Genomic DNA, 21513 nt, shown 5'->3' on the forward strand with positions numbered 1-21513 from the left:
TAGTTCCTCTCATTGTTCCTTATCTTTTTTATGGGCTACTTCAGCTGACCCCCACTGGTATGTCCTTTGCTCTGACCTCGACAACGAGACGGGTGCTGAACCTATCTTTCTGTCGCCATCCGACCAACTCTCCCTTCCTGTTCAATCACGAATACGTCTCCACATTCATTTTATGGGTTATAATGAATAATGATTAGTTCTCCTTTGCTCCTTCAGCTATTCTGGTCTCTCCGTATTGCACTACTGCATGACAGTAAAATCCATAGATTGTATTGCATCATGTGTCTGGCTGTATTGTGTAACCTGCACTTTTTACCTTTTATCATGGCATATTTTATTTTACTTTCTTTGTTTTGCTTTTCTACATTTTACAGCCTTGTTTTGTTTTTGTTTTTTAAATTTAGATTTCTGCCTCCATAATATAATTTTGAAAGTTTATTAGAATAATTATATGTAAATCCAAATAATATGTACAAACTTTATAATATTATTACTAAACATTATACCAGCTGTGCATAGAATCAGCCAGAAAATAAGTGATTATTGAAAAAAAAAAAAAAAAGAAGGTTTGGGTCAATGAGTGCTGATATCTAGTGTTTTGTTTAAAATTGACATTGTCATTTTTTTGTAAAATCTAATTCCACAATTAATAAACCAATAAAATGTTATTTTATAATTTTAAAATACTAATTTAACATATTTATATACATTTTAATATAATTTAAAATTTCTGTACAGTTTGGATTTTTTCCTGTATCAGTTTTAATCTGAAAATAATTATTTGTACTGCACAAAAACAATATAAGCATATATTATATATACAAATTATATGATAATATTCCTAAATATTATACCAGCTCTGCACAGAATCAGCCAAAAAATAACTTGATTACGAAAACAGAATGTTTAGGGTCATTGAGTGCTGACTCAGAAAATGCAGGCCAACAAAATGCTTACAGAGTTTAAATTGTTTTGAACCATGGTAACTTGTCTTGTCATTGGGAAAACAGGAGTGTGACCGGCGTCTGAACAGCAGCAGGAGAGGAAGGGGAGTGGAAGGACATACAGTGACCTTGTGTTCTCTGAGGATAAACCTTAGCAAACACACCTTCACCTCTAATCTCACACTTCTATTTATATATTTGATAGATTTTATACATACACAATCTTCTCAAAATTTATGGTAAGTATAGATGACTGCCAAAGTGTTAATGTAGCATTGGATTGCGCTATGGGGAATTACTTGTTCCTGGCCCTTACTTTCAGCATTGTGCTGCTCTAATGCCCTGTTGGGACACAACCTTGAACTTCATTGTGAAATTTTCTTTGCATTGTCCGCAGCTCCATCACTGTGTTCTCCACCCATGTGGCCCTCAAATTCTATATTCCCTCTTTATACGACCCCTGAGGATCTCAGTGGAGACTGATAACAAATATTTGGTGCCAGAGAGCGGTCTTGGGTGGACCCAGGTCAGCTATCTCTCTCACACGCACACGCGCACACACACGCACACACACACACGCACACACACTCACTCACTCATCTTAAGTAAAGAGTCCAGAGATCCTGAAGGACTCTTGGCTCTTAAGGAGAGCTGACATCAGTGATTTCAGGCCACTCTTCAGACTAGTTTGATTTGTTTATACCAAATGTCGTTGAGATGGTTAATGTTATGTTAATGGTTAACCAGTAAAGGTTTTGATTCAGAGAATGATTAGCAATAATGAGACAGTGAGTTCTTACAGTATTGCTTAGATGCGCAGTTTTAATTAACAAATGTGTCTTCTCAGAGCGAAACACTGACGTGGTCAGTTTTGCAAGAAAGGCTGTAATGGAGGTACTTTACAGTACTTGTCTTGTTCACGTAGAGTCATTTGAGGTCATGCTGTCACCCTGAATTAATAGTATGTATATATATATATAATATCACTGTTATATTTAATGATTACCAGTTTAAGATTCCACATTAATAAAATTTGTATTTAATAATAATAATAATAACAGATTTAATGCTAATACTAATAAAAACATTTAAAAATTTTAATATGTGATTTAGAATGTATATTTCTTCAACTTCATTTATATTTTATTTAATATATAAAATAACAGATTTAATGCTAATAATTAAAAATTACAAATATATTATTTGTAATGTTATTCAGAATTTAGATTTCTTTATTTTAATTAGATGTTTATATAAATATACAGTTCTAAAACAACAAATGCTATATTAGTAATATTAAAATAAATTTTGTTTAGAATCTAGGTTTCTTTATTCAAATGAGATTTTTATAAATGAACAAAAAATGTAAAAATATAAATTTTATTCTAATAACATTCAAATGAATTTAAAATATGTTCATTTTAATTAATATTTATTTTATACTTTTAATTTGAATTAATAATTTTGCTCAGTTTTTGTGATACTTAAATCACAAGTTCATTCAGATGAATAAAGCAGATACTTTGGATAGCCTTGATATTCCAAGGGCTACAATTTTTGAGTGCAGATTCAAAACGTGATATATTGTAACAGCAAGGCTTTCTGCAGTCAGTAAGAACAAGGATGTTATGAGTTGTGTTAAAAATGCTGAGACTGGGGGGAGGAAGAGACCTTAAGAAAGGTCTGCCGAACTATTATCCTGTCTGATATTTTTTAGAATCTAGTGCTTTATCATAGCTAAGCGATATATGCCAATGATGGGTAAAATTAATACTTTTAAATATAAATTGTATGACGCTTCCTCACAGAGCTTTTATGAATTAACATAGTTCCCTGTCTGTGTTCTCTTGGAGGAGGCCAAAAGATGCGTGATGCAGTAACTGGGCAGTGTCCCTCCTGCTCTCCCTGCACCCACCTTCACCTTCACCCCTCTGTTTTCAGCATCAAAGGGCAATCATGGCTCCAGCTGGGTGGCCACCGGCCTCTTATTTCCTCCCACATGCTCTCCTGCCATTCATTCTGATCCAGGCCCCGTCAGGGCTGAGTGGACCCATGGGATCCGACCAACGGGACCGCTCATGGCCACTTCCTGGTCATTTAAGACCTGTGCTGCAGAATGGAGGGCCATTGTCCAGACTGTTATCTGATGGCCCGAGCCAAAAGGCAGACAAAGCCAAGTGCCTGGAGACTCACCCCTTCCGCTTTGCTGAGGTTACGGTGCTTTTTTTAAAGCATGGCGATGGATGATTGCAAAGAGGTGAATGAAACTGAAATATTATCAATGAAAACAAACATCGGCTGTTTTAAATGAGTATAACTAATTGCGATAAAATAAACAAGTTTTATAATAGTCAAGGGTCTATGTAGGTGAAATATTAATCATAGGTGGAGGAAGTGACTGAGTTGATAAATCTACTTTGTTACTTTGTTAAGCTTTGATCCTCATTCTCTTATAATTATTTCCACAACCATTTCTTGTTTCATACATTTTCATTGCACATAGAAATTGCGAATACACATTCCAGTTTATACATTTGATCATTTATGCTAAAGTGCAACCCGGCCTCATCAAAGCTCTTAGTCAATCTGTCACAGCTAAAGATTAATAGCAGTACAGAATTGTGACATAAAAGTTCATATATGTTGAACTGGGTGGAAGATAGTAGTTTAGTATATTAAAATATGTCATAATATACAATACCATTCAAAAGTTTGGTCAAGTAAGTCCCTTATGCTCACAAAAGCAAAAAATACATATTGTGAAATTTTATTACAATTTAAAATAAGTATTTTTATGTTAATATATTTTTAAATGTAATTTATTCCTGTGATGAAACAAACTGAATTTTCAGCAGCCACTGACTTTCAGTGTCACATGATCCTTAGAAATCATTCTAATATGCAGATCTGGTACTCAACTAAAATGAAAATGGTTGATCTGCATATTTATGGAAACTGTGATACTTTTTTTTTCTTTGATAAATGGAAAGTTTAAAACAACGGTATTTGTTTAAAAGCATGTGGAATTTAAAATCTTTACTGGGTTCATTCTGAATAAAAATATTAATTAAGAAAGATTACTGACCCCAAAATTTTGAATGGCGTACATACAATTATTATTAACGGTATACATATTTTATCAGTTAACTAAAAACTAATATTATTTATTTAATGGAAGACTTAATGATTTAAAGACTGTCCCCTAGTGGAGAGGTTGATACAAGACAACCTCATACTTTATTAGGTGTGAATTAATTTTTTTCAATCACAACCCACTCCACAGGCTCAGCAGGCATCGTCCCTGTATATTGCCCTGCTGTTTGGGTTGGCGGCCTCCCCTTAGTGCCCTCTTTTCCCACAGGTAGACAGGTGATGACTGTCATACAGAGCTGGCATTGTGTTCCTCATCAAAGAGAGAGTTGTTGAGGAAGCTGTGCTGTTCTGGACTATCATACACATCAGTGCAGGTGTGCAGAGGGGGATGGTCACCGGACCGCTCACATTTCAGCCATGCTTATTCTACTGCATGAACGTATCTGTGTTTTTGGCAAATATATAGTGTATCTGTTATTCTACAGAGTTCTGTCTTGTGAAGTCTGCGCAGAACAAACTGTCTGTTTATTATGTTAGACTATGTTTATGAATATTGCAAAAGGCCTATGTGAAGCACATACTGTGTAGACTCACTGGTTCATCACTGACTCAGCACTGCTCTCTGCTGGACCAGAACTTGCAATACAGACAGTTGAAACTTGTTTCCTATTTTCCTATGAAAAAAGAAACAAAATATTGCTTAATACAGATTAAATACAGTCAATTTAATTTAAATGTATAGTATTTTAAAAAATAAATACACATTTCAAATTCCACATTGGAAATACATTTTAAATGAAAACATTAATAATAAAATAGGCTAATATTTGCGTTTAACTAGTCACATTGCATCAATAGATATTCTATCTTCTGAATATTTTCACATATTGAAAATGAACAAAACCGGTACTCATTTACTTCAATTTTTTAATGCTTAATTTAACGCAAATGACAGCCCCACATGAACAGGGATGCAGGTTTTTTTTGATGTGAAAATATTATTTTCTCTGCTATGTGGATGATCTACTTTGATATAAAAAAGCAACAGGATAGATATTTACAACAAATGTATGAAGGAGTGTAAAAGCAGTATGATAAATAAGCAGACGGCACCCAACCTAGACCGATCTATCCATCTCTGTGTTTCCCCAATTTCACTTCTTTTATTTTTGAAGATCAAGCAATGGCAAAAAGTTGAATAATTCTGTGTCTTTGATCTACACACACAAGTACGAGTTCATTTCCATTTTTAATTTTTTTTTTCTTCCTCTCTGTAAAAGTGCCAGCATCAAGATTTACCTTGGTGTGCAAATGTGCTGGAATAGGTTAAAAGGAAATCTCCCTGCTCTCTCAAAGCTGAAGTGCAGATGTTATGAAGTTAATTAAAAATTTAGCAATTTGTTTCTTCAGCACCAATTTAGGTTGCATCAAATGGGAGAAAGGAAAAGGGGGGAAAAAATTGAGCGAGAGAGATGCATAAACCTGTCACATTTTTTTGACTAGAAAATGTCATTACAGGTATCTGGAATAAGTGTATAATATTTTTCATATTTAATATATTAAAAATAAAATACTTTTTATTTCCTCTGGCTAAACACTCATTCAAATAAAAATTATTTATTGGAATCTTTGGTTCCACGAAGGACCTTTAAGATCTAAAGTTCTGAGAATATTCCCCGCTGGAAGGTTCCGTTCTGGCAAGGTTCTCGCAAAGTTATGAACAAACTCTTCCAATAACGGTAATAGAATGTTCCCTTAACATTCATACAACCAAGAAAATTTTTTTTAAACTATTTTAAAAATGGGATGTTTTGAATATAGCAAAATGTTCTTAAAACTTATTTTTTTGTCAGCTGGATTTCCATTGAACAAAAGGTTCTTTAAAAGAGGAAAAAGGTTTTTAGGTGATTAAAATGTTCTTCTCACTAAGAAAAAAATGGTTCTTTTTAAGAACTGTTTAATGAAAGGTTATTTGTGGACCAAAACTGTTCTTCTATGGCAGTGGTTTTCAATCCTGGTCCTGGGGACCCACCGCTCTGCATATTTTGCATGTTTGAAACATTAATCACATTAATTTAAGGGGATAGTTCACCCCAAACTGAAAGTTCAGTTATCATTTACTCACCCTCCTAAAAGAACTGATACAAGAACTGATTTTGTCCATACATTGAAATTGTCCATCACACATATCACAATATGTTCTTTTTTCTGTTAGGGGTCGGTGTAGACAATCCTGCATCGTCTACCTCCATCAAAACCTGTTGGCAACTAACTTGACTTGTCAACTCTCATTACTCACAAGCTGCAATATCCAGAGGATATTCCACAAGCTTTTCTAACAGCTATCACGGTACAGTAAGCCGGCGCTTCATAAATAATTATCAATGTTTACCGATATTGCATCAGATTGTTGACACAGACCGTGTGTTTCTCTCTGTTCGCACCTAAATAACGGTGCCGTGCAGAAAAGGTGTCAAGTCTCCAGGGAGGGTCTGCCAGCACCCCCCCCCCCCACTACTGACTGCCTGATCATGCCCCTGACATGAGTGAGGCTTGGATCCTCGGCACAGGTGTTGCAGCAGCGTTGGCACAGAATTCCCATGCCCGAGCACATAGCCCAGTGTTAACCACTATCTGCTGGCTCTTCCCAACGGACCTGTGCTTCCATTGAGGGATATTACAAGCGGCAGGCGCTCTCCTCTGATCTGCATGCGCTCGGCACTCTCTCAGTCCTGGGTGAATAGTGCTTGACTTGTTCAATTTGTTTAGAAGCCTCATTCGGCGCTTTGAAGCCACGCATCTTAGCATAAATCATAACCTGTCTAGTTGCTCACAAGTACTTTGAAATGCAGCATCTGCTTTGAGTCCCTGCTTTACAATTAGTTAGGCAACATCAATAGATTGACTAAATATCATCTTTCTTCATAATGAAGTGTTTGGGGTATACTGTAGCTTATGAAAGGAGAGCGTTGCCTTATTTATTTATCTTTTTTATTTCACCTGGATTTAGTGGACAGCTGAAGTTTGTCATTCAGATTGTAGGCTACACAACAATCAAATTGCGTTATGGCAGATAACCTACTTAGAGTGTATTATGGTTTTGGGGCATTGAGCTTGTTGTTTACTCTTTCATCACTCCATTCCTGTTATCTGTTTGTTCATTTGTTTTGCAAACTAGAGCCGTCTGTTCTGTTGTGGGGAAAGAGGAAGAAAAGATCTTAGAAGACAAGGAGTAAAACTGTCTCTGACGCGCCTGCTTGTCGTCAGCGGGTGAAGTGAACTCAATGAAGGGAAGTCAATAGACGTAATGTACAGTAGACCGAGATGTCCTGACTTTCTGATGATGACTTTCTCACAAATGCCTCACTCAATGTGTGTCATTCCAGTGGTGACTCAGAAGTATGTCATTTGTAAGTGTATTATATTTCAAATTTATCAAATTAATGTTATTAAAGGTCAAGGTTAGAAATTAACCAGGGTAACAGGGCTCAGAAAAAAATGACACTGAAAGTCATTGATTTGGAGGAAATTTGGAGGGGAAAAAATTCTATCTATCTATCTATCTATCTATCTATCTATCTATCTATCTATCTATCTGTCTGTCTGTATGTCTGTCTGTCTGTCTGTCTGTCTGTCTGTCTATCTGTCTGTCTGTCTGTCTGTATCTTGCTGCTTTCACTCTCCTTCACACTATTTATTATATACTGTAGTTGGATACAATTATACAGTATATTATGTACAATAAATTACAGTATATTATTACGTGGTTAGAGTGTTTTCATTAAAAAAATTCTCTGAAAATCAAATAATGATAGATAGATAGATAGATAGATAGATAGATAGATAAACAAACAACAAACTAATACAGTTAATTTCAGTTCAATTCCAGGAAATGTCAGGAAATTTTAATAGTTTGAAAATCATATAAAAAAATAACATATTCTAAAAATAACAAATAAATAATGGACAATTATGCACATTTTTTTATTTATTTATTTATTTGTGTTTTTTTTCTATACTCAGCTCTAAAATATTGCTAGAAATACAAAGCAAATCAGTAACAAATGACTGAAAATTCATTGAACTAAAGTGGGAACATATATTGTATATGAAAATGCCCATCGTTCCTTAGTACATTGTGCAAGTTAACATTATGAATTTGTATCCGGAATGAATTTGTCATTGATCCATCACAGTAGGTTTGGTCTTATTATAGTCTGCACACTCAATTAAACCATAGATCAAAGAAACGTTGATCCAGCGTTCCTCTCCATCATAATGCACCCCCTTCAACCTGCAACATTAGGAATTCTTTTTGCATCGAGAAAAGAAGGAAAAAAGAAAAAAAAACACTTAAGTTTCTCATTTTCCAAAGGCAGGTATTTGATCAGTAGTCATAAATTAAAGGTACGGGGGTGCAAATTACGGCATGAGGATTAGATAAAAGCACCTCTCTGTCAAAAGGTGGCATCTTCAAAGCGCCCCTGGTTAAGCAGCACACAACAGCACACCGCCGATGCCTGGCATGGCCCGCTGCCGGATGACATCTCTCCGTGCATTACGGGGGCTGTGCTAACCGTGGGGGCCAAACAGCTGCTGATGGAGGTGTGCAAACACAAATAAATCTACATCTGTGAGCAGAGAGCTGCTTCTCGTGTCAGGGACTCTGCCACCAGCTCATCACTAATGCATTGGATGAGTAGGCCACATATGGCCTGAGATACAGGGTGGAGGAGGGGCACAGAGGGGTCTGAGTAAGGAGACTTCATATAAAAATGAAAGCTCTGTTGTTATTTACTCACCCTCATGTCCTTCAAAAATGTTTTTATCATCATTTCTTCACATAGATCTTTTCATACAATTAGGTTAAAATGAAAATTCTGGCATCATTTACTCACCCTGATGTCACAAAAGAAGTTCAATAATGACAACTCTCAGAAGATTTCAGCATGGTGATGGATATGACATTGTTAATGTATTTGGTCTTGGCAGAATAGATCTGCTACGCTGCTGCTGCTGCTGCTGCTGCTGCTTCTGTTGATTATTGCTGTAGTTGTAGATTATTGCTGCTGCTGCAAGCAAGTATACAGGAATTTGCTACTGCCAATGCATATACGGTGCTGTGAGTATTTAAGACATACTGCTGCTGCACAAATAGCATATAAAATAACCCGTAGCAGATCTATACAGATGGAGCTGGGGAAGGTGGAGGGTTTCAGAGAAACTCTGAAAGCGCGCTGCCAAAATCTCAAGTGAATGCTAGCCAGTCATATAAATGCATTGGCTCATTGGCTGCATATGCAACATGAACCAATCAGCTTGTGCCAAGCTGTTTAACTCTCTGAATATCATCAGTTATGTTAACAACCCGTCAGCTTGCACCATCTAGAGTTTCATGACTGAACTATACATATATTTTGAAGAATCTTTGTAACCAAACTATTGTGGGTCCCACTGCTCTCCATTGTAATTTTGTTTGTAGTGAAGGCCGATGGAAACTGAAATGCTTCAGTTACCAACATTTTTCAAATTATCTTCTTTTATATTCTGCTAAAGAAAGTCATACAGATTTAAAATAACATGAAGGTATTGCATCATGCTTTGCCACAGGATAAAAAAATAATAATACAAATTTACTTGTGACTTTTTCATCTCACATTTTTTATTTAATTTTTTTAATTTTTATTTTTTTTTACCAATAAACTTAGAACTTGGGCTTTTTTATATATCACATTTCTGACTTTTTCTTGCCATTGTGAGTTTATATCTCACAATATCTCACTTTTTTCCCTCAGGATTTCAAGTTTATCTCACAACTCAGAGAAAAAGTCAAAATTGTGAGATATAAACTCACCAACTCAAGAATTGTTAGTTAAAAAAAATCAGAATTGTTAATGAAAAATGTTGTAATCACCTTTTTTATTTATACTGTGGCAGATACAAGCTTCCATATGAAAGTGAATATAGACTTTCAGGCTCCAAAGTGTATTTAAATATGTATGCATGTATTTATTTATTTATGGTGTGTCTGTTCCATGGGGCTAAAAAATTAGTTGTTATTTACTTAGTTTAAGCACTTTATAGTTGAACATTAAACGTTAAACATGTTAAACGTTTGCATTTTAGGCACATTTGCGTAGATCTGCTGGGTGCGCACATGTACGGTCAGAGTGTGGGCCTGTAGAAGCTCCTGCATTTGATGAGTTTAAAGAAACATTCTTTCTGTTAAGAAAACGCTGAAATCATCACTCACTTTTGTCCCTTACATGTGAATGTCATCACTGTCAGAAGCAAACGTCATATCCATTTCAACAGCTTTTCTTGGAGAACGATTGTGATCTGCATAGCTTGGTATAAGAAGGTTGGACCCCTCTAATCAAATGTTTTGTTTTTGATTGCTGGTTAAATGTAATAGGTTGCTTTTTCATTTCCTCTCCTAATGAAGTAAAGCTATTTCTTAGAAATGTTTCTAACTAAAGTGATTTGATGGAAAAAAATAATGTATTGCAAAGTTAGTTAACATCCAATCAGAATTCCATGATTATATTAGTGATTTCCACAGAGTAAAGCTTTCTGCCATGTAATCAAATGGAGGTACAGGAATTATACGTGTAATTAGAACACAGCCATCAAAGCCTGACATACCGCTCACATGTCTCACTGTAATTCTGAGCTTCTAAGGAAATTGGCTGGGGTCCATGTGCTGCGCAATACCCACATTAACTTGACATTGTCAGGTGTTCTGACTATTTATTTTCTTTTGTTTTCAGTGTGTGTTTGCGTGTTATGAACTGTATTTGATTGATAATCCGCCTGTTCTTTTCTTTTGTTTTCAGCCGGGCTTGTATATTATTTATAATATGTTGCCTTAGACTGACAGCTATTTTGGGGAATTAGTCTTTAGTCTTTAAGGGGTTTAAAGAACATGATCCATAAATAAACAATGCCCCCCTCGCACTGTAAATTAGTAATCATTCATTTCAAATTTCAGATATGTTATTTGCACACACCAACATCTGCTGTGCCTGAGTTCAGTGCATTTTAATAAGCGTCAGAGTAAACTAATAGAGCAATAAATGTATTGTGGGTCCAAAATCCACATTGAAAAAATTTGATCAAATTTAAAAATTAAAAATAATAATAATTATAAACTAAGCAAGACATATCAGATACTAAGACATTCTGAAATAAATTATTATTTTAATAGTGTTGTTTTTATTGGGAAAAATGTACAGAAATGTAAAATAGCCTTTTAATTAATGATCTCAGTCTTTTGGACTCTTTTGTGTATAATTTTAGAAAGTCTTTTCTCATTATAAGAAGCAAACTAATTTCACTATGTTCAAAAGTTTGGGATCAGTAAGCTTTTTTAATGTTTTCTTTTTTAAGTGTCTTATGCTCTCCAAGGCTGCATTTGTTGTACCAAAAATATAGTAAAACTGAAATATTATTACAATTTAAAACTGTTTTCTATATTTTAAAATGTAATTAATTCCTGTGAGGGTAAAGCTGAATTTTCAGCATCATTACTCCAGAATTCAGTGTAACGTGATCCTTCAGAAATCATTTTAATATGCCGATTTGGTGGTCAAGAAAAAATGTCTTATTATCAGTGTTTAAAACCAGTTTCTCCCGGATTTGTTAATAAATAGAAAGTTCAAAACAACAGCATTTATTTGAACTAGAAATCTTTTGTAACGCTATAAATGTCTTTTGATCAATTTAATACATCTTTGCTGAATAAAAGTATTAATTTCTTTCAAAAAATCTTACTGACCCCATACTTTTGAACAGTAGTCTGTATCAAATGGTCTGTCTTCCGGTGAAACTGAGTGCTTGAGGTTGAATGTCTGGTCTTCAAACAGGATGTCTTTTCAATATGTGAGAGTTCAAAGTGCTGAAGTATTCTTCAAAGCTCGAACACTGAGCAAATTTCTTTCAGATGGCATCTTTCAGAGTTTGTCACGTGACTTTGTGTGGGTCAAAGAGCTGAATTGCTCTGGTTTACCATCCATTGTTGCTGTGGGATTAAGCAGTCAGGGTGTATTTAAATGACAGACGAGGCAGATCGGTGCTGAGGAAGGGAGTTGTTCCATGCTGTAAAGTCTTCACTCTCGTTTTTATATACAGTTCCAGTACCCCCTCCATTTCACTCTTTCCTTTCGTCTTTCGTCTCAGGGAGTGCAGGCGCATGTCAAGCGATTGTTGAATTGAAATATTGATGTAGAATATCAAAGCACGGGGTATAGCTCCTGTGTTTCCTGAACTAACCGAAAGCTGCTTTGATCACAGGCTCCTGTGATCTGACTTCTGAAGTTGTTAAGAGTACTGAAAAACAAAATGCAAACAAACTTCAAGTGCCCCTAGTAATGATAAAAGTTTCTCTGACAAGTAGATTTTTGTGCTTTTGCATTTTCACACACAAATGATGGAATTCCATCTCACATTAATGCAAATGGACAGTTGTTAAAAACACTTCTTTCTTTTTTTTTTTTTACAGTTTCTTTCATAGTTTCAAAATGGCTTATGTGAGCATTTCATAGTGCAAAATAACTCTAATACTTAACTCCAATTCAATAAATCTTCTTTTTAGTATTTTCAAAAACTTTCATTTGTACTTTTAACCTTTAGAAGTGATCAGTTGGTAATGAACTGTAAGTAATTAAAAAAAAATTAAAAAACTAGATATTTCCGACACCATTTGTGGAACCTTTTCAGAATTGGGAATTGAGGAAGTTCCTGCAAGGTTTTGAGGCACTTGAAATATATATTCATAGTGAAGCCCCTTTCTGTCATGAAATAAAAAAAATTAATTAAAAAAATGTAATTGTGACTTTTTATCCCACAATTTGTTTTCAATCAATTTTTTTTCCAGAAAGTTTATATCTCACATTTGAGTTTTTTTTTTCTTTCTTGAATTCTACAAGCCATAATTGTGAGATATAAACTCGGGATAGTTAAATTGCAATTTTGATTTTTCGTCTCACAATTTTAAGATTATATCTCACAATTCTCTGTTTATTTTTTGCAGTTTGGACTTATTTTCTCAGAATTGCGAGAAACAAAGTTTGAATTGTGGGATATAAAAGTTAGTTAGTTAATTAGTATTGTGAGATAACTTGCAATTGGCGAGACATACAGTAAACTCAAAATTCTGAGAAGAAAAGTTCAAATTATGAGATATAAACTCGCAATTGTGAGGAAAAAAAGTCAGTAATATTGAGAAAAAGTTGCAATTACCTTTTTATTTTTTATTCTGTGGCAGAAACAAACAAAAAAAAAGGAATTGTGATGTGAACTCTGAATTAAAATCAGATTTGCAACTGTTACTTATTTTCTCAGATTGCAAGAAACAAATTTTGAATTGTGAGATATAAACTCAGAATTGTGAGAAAAAAAGACAACTTTTAAAAAAATTATTTTGTGGCAGAAACAGGTATCCTTGAATACAAATATAGAATTTTTGAGGCCCCTTCAAAAGGTGCTAGAGGTTCTCCAGACGGTTCTCCAATGCCTCAAGAATCCTTTCAGTTTTATTATGTTTCATGTGTTCTAAAGATGCAGTATATTAACATTAAATGAGTTATTAGGGAGATTAAATCAAATATTTGTGCAAAATCATCAGGCCTAAAGCTCAGCATCATCAGCATCCTAAACTATTCAACATTCCTTGACACTGTCGTGGTAATTATGACCAGCGCCGTTCCTGATTGCATTGATTAGAGTTTTAGCTGGAAAGATGCAGGGGGCAGCAGGTTTTTACATGCACTCTGTCTCATCCATTATGCCACATTTGTCAAGTTGGGGGTTTCAAGTCATTTAGTCCATGTGGGGCTGTAAACTGGCTTTTGGAGATGGCCAGCAGTACAAAAGCTTGTGGCTGGCTGTTTGGAGTGCAGATGGTCAAGACAGCTGGGACAATTTAGCGATCTGAGACTCTTAAACTGCCCTCCAGACATGCTAAAAAACAGCTTGACAACATGCCTGCCATTGTTTTGCTCAATTTATGAGGACATTGATCTTTGAATGAATGGATTTTGCATTTGTAATAGAGAAGAGAGAAGAGAATCTTGCTGTCTGGACCAATAACGAATTTTACAAATTAGATTGTAAAGTTAAATTAAATCTATATACTATAATACCTATTCTATGATAAATTAGAATGAATTTGCTAATTTACTACCATTACTTAAAATGATATGCATCTAAGATGACATAAAGAAAAACATAATAGTCTATATATTGTATTATTTAAATATGATCTTTTTTTGTCATATAATATTATTATTTTGACATATAATATTGTATAACTATTGGACATCTAGTATCTATTTTATTTTGGATTTTGCATTTGTAATGGAGAAAAGTAAGACTTGCTGGCTGTATCACTAATACATTTTAGAAATTAGATTGTAGAAATAAATTAAATCTATATACTATACATATATATATATATATATATATATATATATATATATATATATATATATATATATATATATATATATATATATATGTTTGTTTATATTCTCTATGATAAATTATTTGATAAATCAGATCAATTTAAATGTAAAAATAATGGTTTAAACTGAAATTAAAAAGACTAAGGGAAGTAATATATTTTATCTTACACATTTCTATATATTATATTAAATGTACTACCATTTACAACCATTATTTAGAATAATATTTCAGATTACGTGCTGAAAAAATACTAAATACAAATAATAAATACAAATATTATAAATGTTGTTGGGAGAAAACAGTAGATATTAAAAAACATGTTATATATATATATATACCCTGTACCTCAAAACCAGTCATAAGGGTCAATTTTTTAAAATTGAGATTTATACATCATCTGAAAGCTGAATAATTAAGCTTTCCATTGATGTATGGTTTGTTAGCATCGGACAATATTTGGCTGAGATAAAACTATTTGAAAATCTGGAATCTGAGGGTGCAAAAACAACTTTAAAGTTGTCCACATGAAGTTCTTAGCAATGCATATTACTAATCAAAAATTAAGCTTTGATATGTTTACGGTAGGAAATTTACAAAATATCTTCATGGAACATGATCCTTACTTAATATCCTGATGATTTTTGGCATAAAAGAAAAATCGATCATTTTGGCCCACACAATGTATTGTTGGCTATTGCTACAAATATACCTGGTGCTACTTATGACTGGTTTTGTGGTCCAGGGTCACATATATTATAACCGACACTTTTTGTTTTTTCAATTCAAAGCATAATTTAAAAGAATCTAATTTCAGTTCAAACCATATATAAATGGAGGAGCTAACCATTTTATGCCTGAATGGATGTAGTAAACTAATCACGCTCAGGAAATAGTGAGCGGCCACCTAACAGCAGCTGAAACCTCTGTTAAAGGCAGTTCTCCTGATTGCCTGCCATCTCTACAGCTGCCTAATGAAGGCTGGGATCTGCGCTTGCTTTGGAAATGAGTTTTCCCTTGAAAACGGCGTAAGCCGTATCCAGGTCTATTTAAATGAGGTAACATGGGGAAGGTAAGCACAACCACTGGAGCATTGTTTGCACAGTTCAAAGTGAGGAGAGCGTACTTTGCACTTCAAAGACACTCATCTGGGAGGCAGTGAGAGGAGTGGGGGTGGCTGGGGGAAGGAGGGGGGATTTAGGGGACAGGAAATAAGAATCTGGGTAATTAACAACTTCTGCTCCGTAATAAAGCACGCAAAAGGAGACAGAAGCAGCCTCCTCTACGTAAAGCCACCACATTTTTGATGTGTTATATCTCCGTCCTCTGTTCCCCCTTTTTTTGACTATTATTTTGTTTTATTATCATTACACACCTTAATTGCCCCCTATACAGTGCAGGGGTGTGCTGCTTATCATGTTGCATTTAAAATTTAGTGTCTTTAACATGATTTTTACACAGAGCAACAATTTTGCAGGTTAATTTTGAACAAAGTATGTTGAGGGTTTGATGGTTTATTAAGAATATTACAGATTCATTTGTTTTTGTTTTTATTTTAATGAACTCTAAGCAATCAGCAGTCAGTCAAATTGAAGATAAACAGAAAAACAGAAAACGTTCATTCAGCTATTGTGAATGAGGAATCTATGCAAATTAGACTTAATAACCTGAGGCATAAAATATCCTGTAAAATAATGCAGTTTTAACAAAACTGATCAACTAGTCTCACTTATTATAAAAACGAGACATGATGACTCAAATTTGGCAAATGTAAAATTTAACAGCAATCATTTCAGAGACTATCTATCTATCTATCTATCTATCTATCTATCTATCTATCTTTCTTTTTATGTGTGAATGAAATCACTAACTCAGTATAAACAGTCATTAATGGGCTGAGTATCATTTCCTAGGTTAGTTTATTTTAAAGGCAATCTTCAAAATAAAAATGAATGTTACAGAAACTCAATCCTATTTGACCAATCTGAAGACGACACACACGTGTATAAATTAAGCACGTTTCCTACGTGTCATCTAATTTCTCCATCACTGTGGTATATTTTAGCAGACTAAAGCAATGCATCTGCTAGGACAAAGGTCGATTGTTATGCGCCTGGAGGTGAGAGGCAACACAAAGCAGTGAGGATTTTCTATGTATTAAGATGTTAAATGGCTTTCCGACTTCAATGTAAATTCTGTGAGAGAAAGACTCAAAGTGTTAGATGAACTTTGGATGCTCTGCATTTAATCCCTTTAAATGTGATGACGCCCTTAACTTGAACCCGGAGTGTGAAAATGTCACGCAGGGCTCTTTATTTATAATATCACTTCAGAGTGCGAACTACTGAGTGTGCATAGAGATTTATTTCATTTGTTTTGATGGAGACTTTTACTGATTACCTGGTATAGCTTTTTTAATCGCTTTTATTAATGGGACAAGAATAGCTTTATTCGATCGTCTTCAACATCATTTAGCGTCATAACGCCATCTTTCCAGAATGATCAATAGACAACTAATAACAGCTGAAGAGATTAAAAACAGATTAACAGAAAAATCGAACCGCCTACAGTGGAACTAAAATACATAAAATAGCCTACTTTAAACCCCTCAAACTTACATTAGGAATATAGGGGGAAATATATTTCATTATATTAGTGCCAATTAAGCAGTTAGAAATGTCACATTTTCATATGTATAATATATTTTCATATTCATTTTTAAACGCACATGTTTTTTTTACTTTTATTTAAAAGGTCATTTAAAAAGTTATAATTTGCGTAGTTCGTCGCACTTTTATGTAATTACTGATGAGGGGAAAAAATCAAGTTGAAACTCTTAAAATCGAGTGGAAATTATTGTGACTAGCTACATTTTGTTGGTTTTGTTAAGTTATTATAAAGTCTTGATTGTAAGAAGCAAGTGTGCTCATTTCGTTTTTAATTTGTGACAGTCGTTAAACCTGTAAATATCAGATACATGTAAACAAACTTTCTCATATTGGACTCTTCTCACCAACAACCTCTAAAGTAAAGGGGTTCTCACAGGTTAACATTTGGCAAAATTCAATTAGAATGAAATGAAGGTTATAATACACACCCCTCTTGCTAATCTCCCAAAGATTGCCCTCCCCAATATTCCCCCTCCGCATCTCTCCTCCATTCACTGGCCCTCCTGATACATACTTAAGAGACCCCGTCGAGAGGATCTTTTCCCTATAAAGAGAAGATGCAATCCGACCGCCTTTGAAATGATCCTCAGGACTTATTGCGACAGGCCCTTCAGTCGCACTTCAAAAGGAAGAGTCCTGGTTTGAAAGCCGCTGCTTTTGAAAAAGGGACCCAGAAAAGCAGGAGCAAGAGCGCGAAGTGGTCAAAGACTCTTACATCCGATAAAGGACAGGAGTAGGAAGAGAGAATCGAGGGATTATTGATGATCATCACTATATCTAAACTCATGCACCGGTAACCTGGTTGTGTAACGGGGTCAATCCGTGCAGGATCTTTGTGCGCTGCACGCTCTGATTTTGGCACGGTTACGCACTGCGCGCAGCGCTTCACGCAGGTGTGGATATATCTTGAAACTCCCGTGCACACATGGCTGCGTTAACCTTATCCAGAGCGGACAATTTCCTGCACAATTTCTTACAGGTAATGCACTTTTGTTTTCTAATAAATTTGTTTTATTATACATTTTCCGCTTACATAGGGATATTTTGGGACAATTAAATCGACAACTTTGAATTATTTTCGCTGCATAACTTTTATTTGGATGCATTTTCTTTTTCTTTCTTTCTTTCTTTCTTTCTTTCTTTCTTTCTTTCTTTCTTTCTTTCTTTCTTTCTTTCTTTCTTTCTTTCTTTCTTTCTTTCTTTCTTTCTTTCTATCTATCTATATCGTCTACTTTCCATACATTTAAAATGTCACATTTTTTCCTTCAAATTTAAGAACTATACTGAGTTTAAGAACAGTTATTCAATTAAAAGTAATTAAAAAGTGCAAGTAACTTAAAGTTGTCATTTTGGCAAGATTATGTATTATATTCAATATATTTGCTGTAAAAAATAATTTAGTAAAATGAGTTTAATTGCTGCGTTAAATTTTAATTATTATTATTTTGGAATTATTCATTTACTAATTTAAAATAATAAAAAAAAAAATATTACAAAATCATTTATATGAATATGAACATATGAAGGTTCATTTAGTTACAATGATTTGTTTTCTCCCCTCTAGGATCGTACTCCCAGCTCCTCTCCAGAAAGCGGTCCTAACACCCTTTCCTTTTTGGCCACCACATGCAGTCAGGCTTGGCAGGAGGGGTCTCAGCTCCCTTACGAGGGGCCGGTGGGCTCCGCTTCCAGCATGTTTCAGCTCTGGAGCAATGACGTGGCCCCAAACTCCAGCTTGAGCGCTCACCAGATGACCTTCACCGTGCCCAAAATGCAGTTCCCCGGCCACATGCAGCCCACCCTGGGCTCGCACTCCCATCATCACCACCATCACCACCATCACCACCACGAGCTCCCCCTCACCCCTCCAGCCGAGCCTCCATCCGCCTACTCATTCGATCTGTCTCCAGTAAAGATGCTCTCCTCCCAGGCACAGGGGAACCCGCCGTACTACACGCAGCACAATGCTGTGGGTCAGAACTTTCCTAGCTTCCTTCAAAACGCTTCAGGAAGACCTCACCTGCCAGGTGGACACGTTGAGGACGGCCAGCAGTGGTGGAGTCTCCCTCAGAGTAACAGCGCACCCTCCGGTCACCCCTTCTCTTTGGGACGCCAGCTGGTTTTGGGCCACCAGCCTCAAATCGCTGCTCTTCTGCAAGGAACCTCAAAAGGTCTGTTGAGCTCAACTCGTCGTTGTCGCAGGTGCAAATGCCCCAACTGCCAGTCCACGGGAAACGGAGGTGCTGCTCTGGAGTTCGGGAAGAAAAGACTACACATTTGTCACATTCCAGATTGCGGCAAGGTCTACAAAAAAACCTCTCACCTGAAGGCGCACCTGCGCTGGCATGCTGGCGAGCGGCCCTTCATCTGTAACTGGCTCTTCTGCGGAAAGAGCTTCACGCGCTCAGATGAGCTGCAGAGGCATCTTCGCACGCACACCGGGGAGAAGCGTTTCGGCTGTCAGCAGTGTGGGAAAAGGTTTATGCGGAGCGATCACCTCTCCAAGCATGTGAAGACCCACCAGAGCAGGAAGAGCCGGTCCAGTCAGCCTTCTCAAAGCGGGACTGATGCACTGCTAAGCAACATTAAGAGAGAGTAAAGGATGCTGAATGCAAAAGAACACAGTATAGTATCAGGAATGAACCAGAGACCCTTTGAGGCCATTTGCGTCATCTAAAATTTTTTATAGAAAAGGTGAAATTGTTAAAAATACAGTATATTCCAAAAAGCAATAGGAGCATGGGCCTGTTTTGAAAACACTGGAGCGAACGCACACAATGCTGCACTGAAATTGATCTTTGAGACTTTAAAGAGACTTTAGGTCACAGTGGACATGATAGAGCTGAAAAAATTTACATTATTTATGGCTCTGGATGCAAAGACTTCTTCTGACCAAATTTGCCCTTGCACATTTATTTAAGGATAATTCAATTCCACTAAAGAAATTCTCTGAACAGCACATCAAAAGTATTTGTTACATGGTGAAAATGTCATTTGTTTACATTTTGTTGTTGCTTTCTCTAGTTTTTAGGGAAAATTGATGCCTTATATTAAAATCATAAGATCTGGTTGCAAAATTTGCCAACATTATTCCCTGACAGATCACCGTAGGTCTTGTTTTCTTGCAGAGAATGGCACTGCTATAAATCTATTTCACTCTAAATCTAAATAGTTTCAAGACATGAACCAAATGTATATAATGTTTATATAGCGCACAGTTCTATTAAGACCAGCATGTGAAATATTAATAAACACAAATAACTGTGCAAATCAAAATCTCGTGCTTCGTTTTGTTCATTCTTTCACAGTGTCTAATACCTTGTCAAGCACACTTAGTGCATTTTAACAGATGTGTGAAGTTCAGCAAATGGCTAATGTTAAATCTAACACAGCGTGTCAGACCTCAGCATTTTGCATTTATTCTAATGTTAATGCACTAGCATTCAAGATGCTAATTTAAGGTGGCCATTGTTTCCAAGGTGTCGAGGAAGCACTTAAAGCAAAGACAAATAACTGGAGAGTCTTCAGACATTTTACAGTTGTCAGTAAATAGTCGGGCCATTCATGAGAACAGTGGTCTGACCTTCTCCCATCAAGTTCACAGTCATGTTGTCTCGTAATGGCCAGTGTAAATAACAGACAACAGTCACTGAGGATAGCGCTCTACAGGAGCTCACTGGGAATGGACCCCCGGCTGTTTATATCCCACTGGCCATGACAGAAGTCACTTTGATTTGGCACCTTTGTGATAGTGAATGCTCACAAACCCTCTTCCCCCATCTGTGTGTGTAAATGAACCCTTTACTGCTCAAGAATGCCTAGAATGTGACTTAAACAGAGACAAATTAACCAGATGTCTGCATGTGTTAACTAGATTCCCTAGCCAGATCACAGAAAGCTCACTGATCTTCTTGTTTGATAACAGTATGATTCTGGTCTTTCGTTTTTTTTTTCTTGGTTTTTTTTTCCATATCTTTTTTTACAAAAAAGTTGAGATACACTACAGTAAAAATGACTGTGAATGTTTTCATCCATGTAGGTCAACATGAAGTGTCTGATGGAGTTTAATAATAAGAAATTCAACAAGCAAATCTAGTTCCGACCAATTGCTTCTGAATAAACTACACCTGAACCTACTTAACGGGGCAAGTTGTCACAATAACTAAAAGTTTTTTTGAAAAGCCAAAAAATCCAAATACACAAATTTCAGTTAGTTTCAAACACCCAGATCAAAAGAGTCTAAAAACCAAATAAGTTCTGTGAATTTTGTCTCAGAAAATAAAATATTATATTTTTATTATCATTATATCTTGGAACCAACTACCACAATGAAACCACACTGGGAT

General features: G+C 35.6%; 1 protein-coding gene across 6 annotated transcripts in view; it reads left to right on the forward strand.

Moving 5' to 3' along the window:
• The window catches only part of sp5l (Sp5 transcription factor-like), a 24270-nt gene extending 3833 nt beyond the window's left edge, over window positions 1-20437 (forward strand). Inside the window, exons 2-8 of one of the 6 annotated variants that reach the window (XM_058763091.1) lie at window positions 1011-1183; window positions 1342-1470; window positions 2798-3201; window positions 6253-6387; window positions 6503-6773; window positions 7216-7447; window positions 18732-20437. In XM_058763091.1, coding sequence (XP_058619074.1) covers window positions 7439-7447; window positions 18732-19766 — 1044 coding nt within the window. In that variant the 5' untranslated portion in view covers window positions 1011-1183; window positions 1342-1470; window positions 2798-3201; ... (1 more) ...; window positions 6503-6773; window positions 7216-7438 and the 3' untranslated portion in view covers window positions 19767-20437. Of the gene's footprint in view, window positions 1-1010; window positions 1471-2797; window positions 3202-6252; window positions 6388-6502; window positions 6774-7215; window positions 7448-17240; window positions 18147-18731 lie in introns of those variants that run through there. The other 5 variants (XM_058763094.1, XM_058763092.1, XM_058763090.1 and 2 more) reach the window with 5 other exon arrangements.
• Window positions 20438-21513: the final 1076 nt, after the last annotated feature.

The sequence above is a fragment of the Onychostoma macrolepis genome, chromosome 23 (genome assembly GCF_012432095.1).
Source record: "Onychostoma macrolepis isolate SWU-2019 chromosome 23, ASM1243209v1, whole genome shotgun sequence".
Lineage (NCBI taxonomy): Eukaryota > Metazoa > Chordata > Actinopteri > Cypriniformes > Cyprinidae > Onychostoma > Onychostoma macrolepis.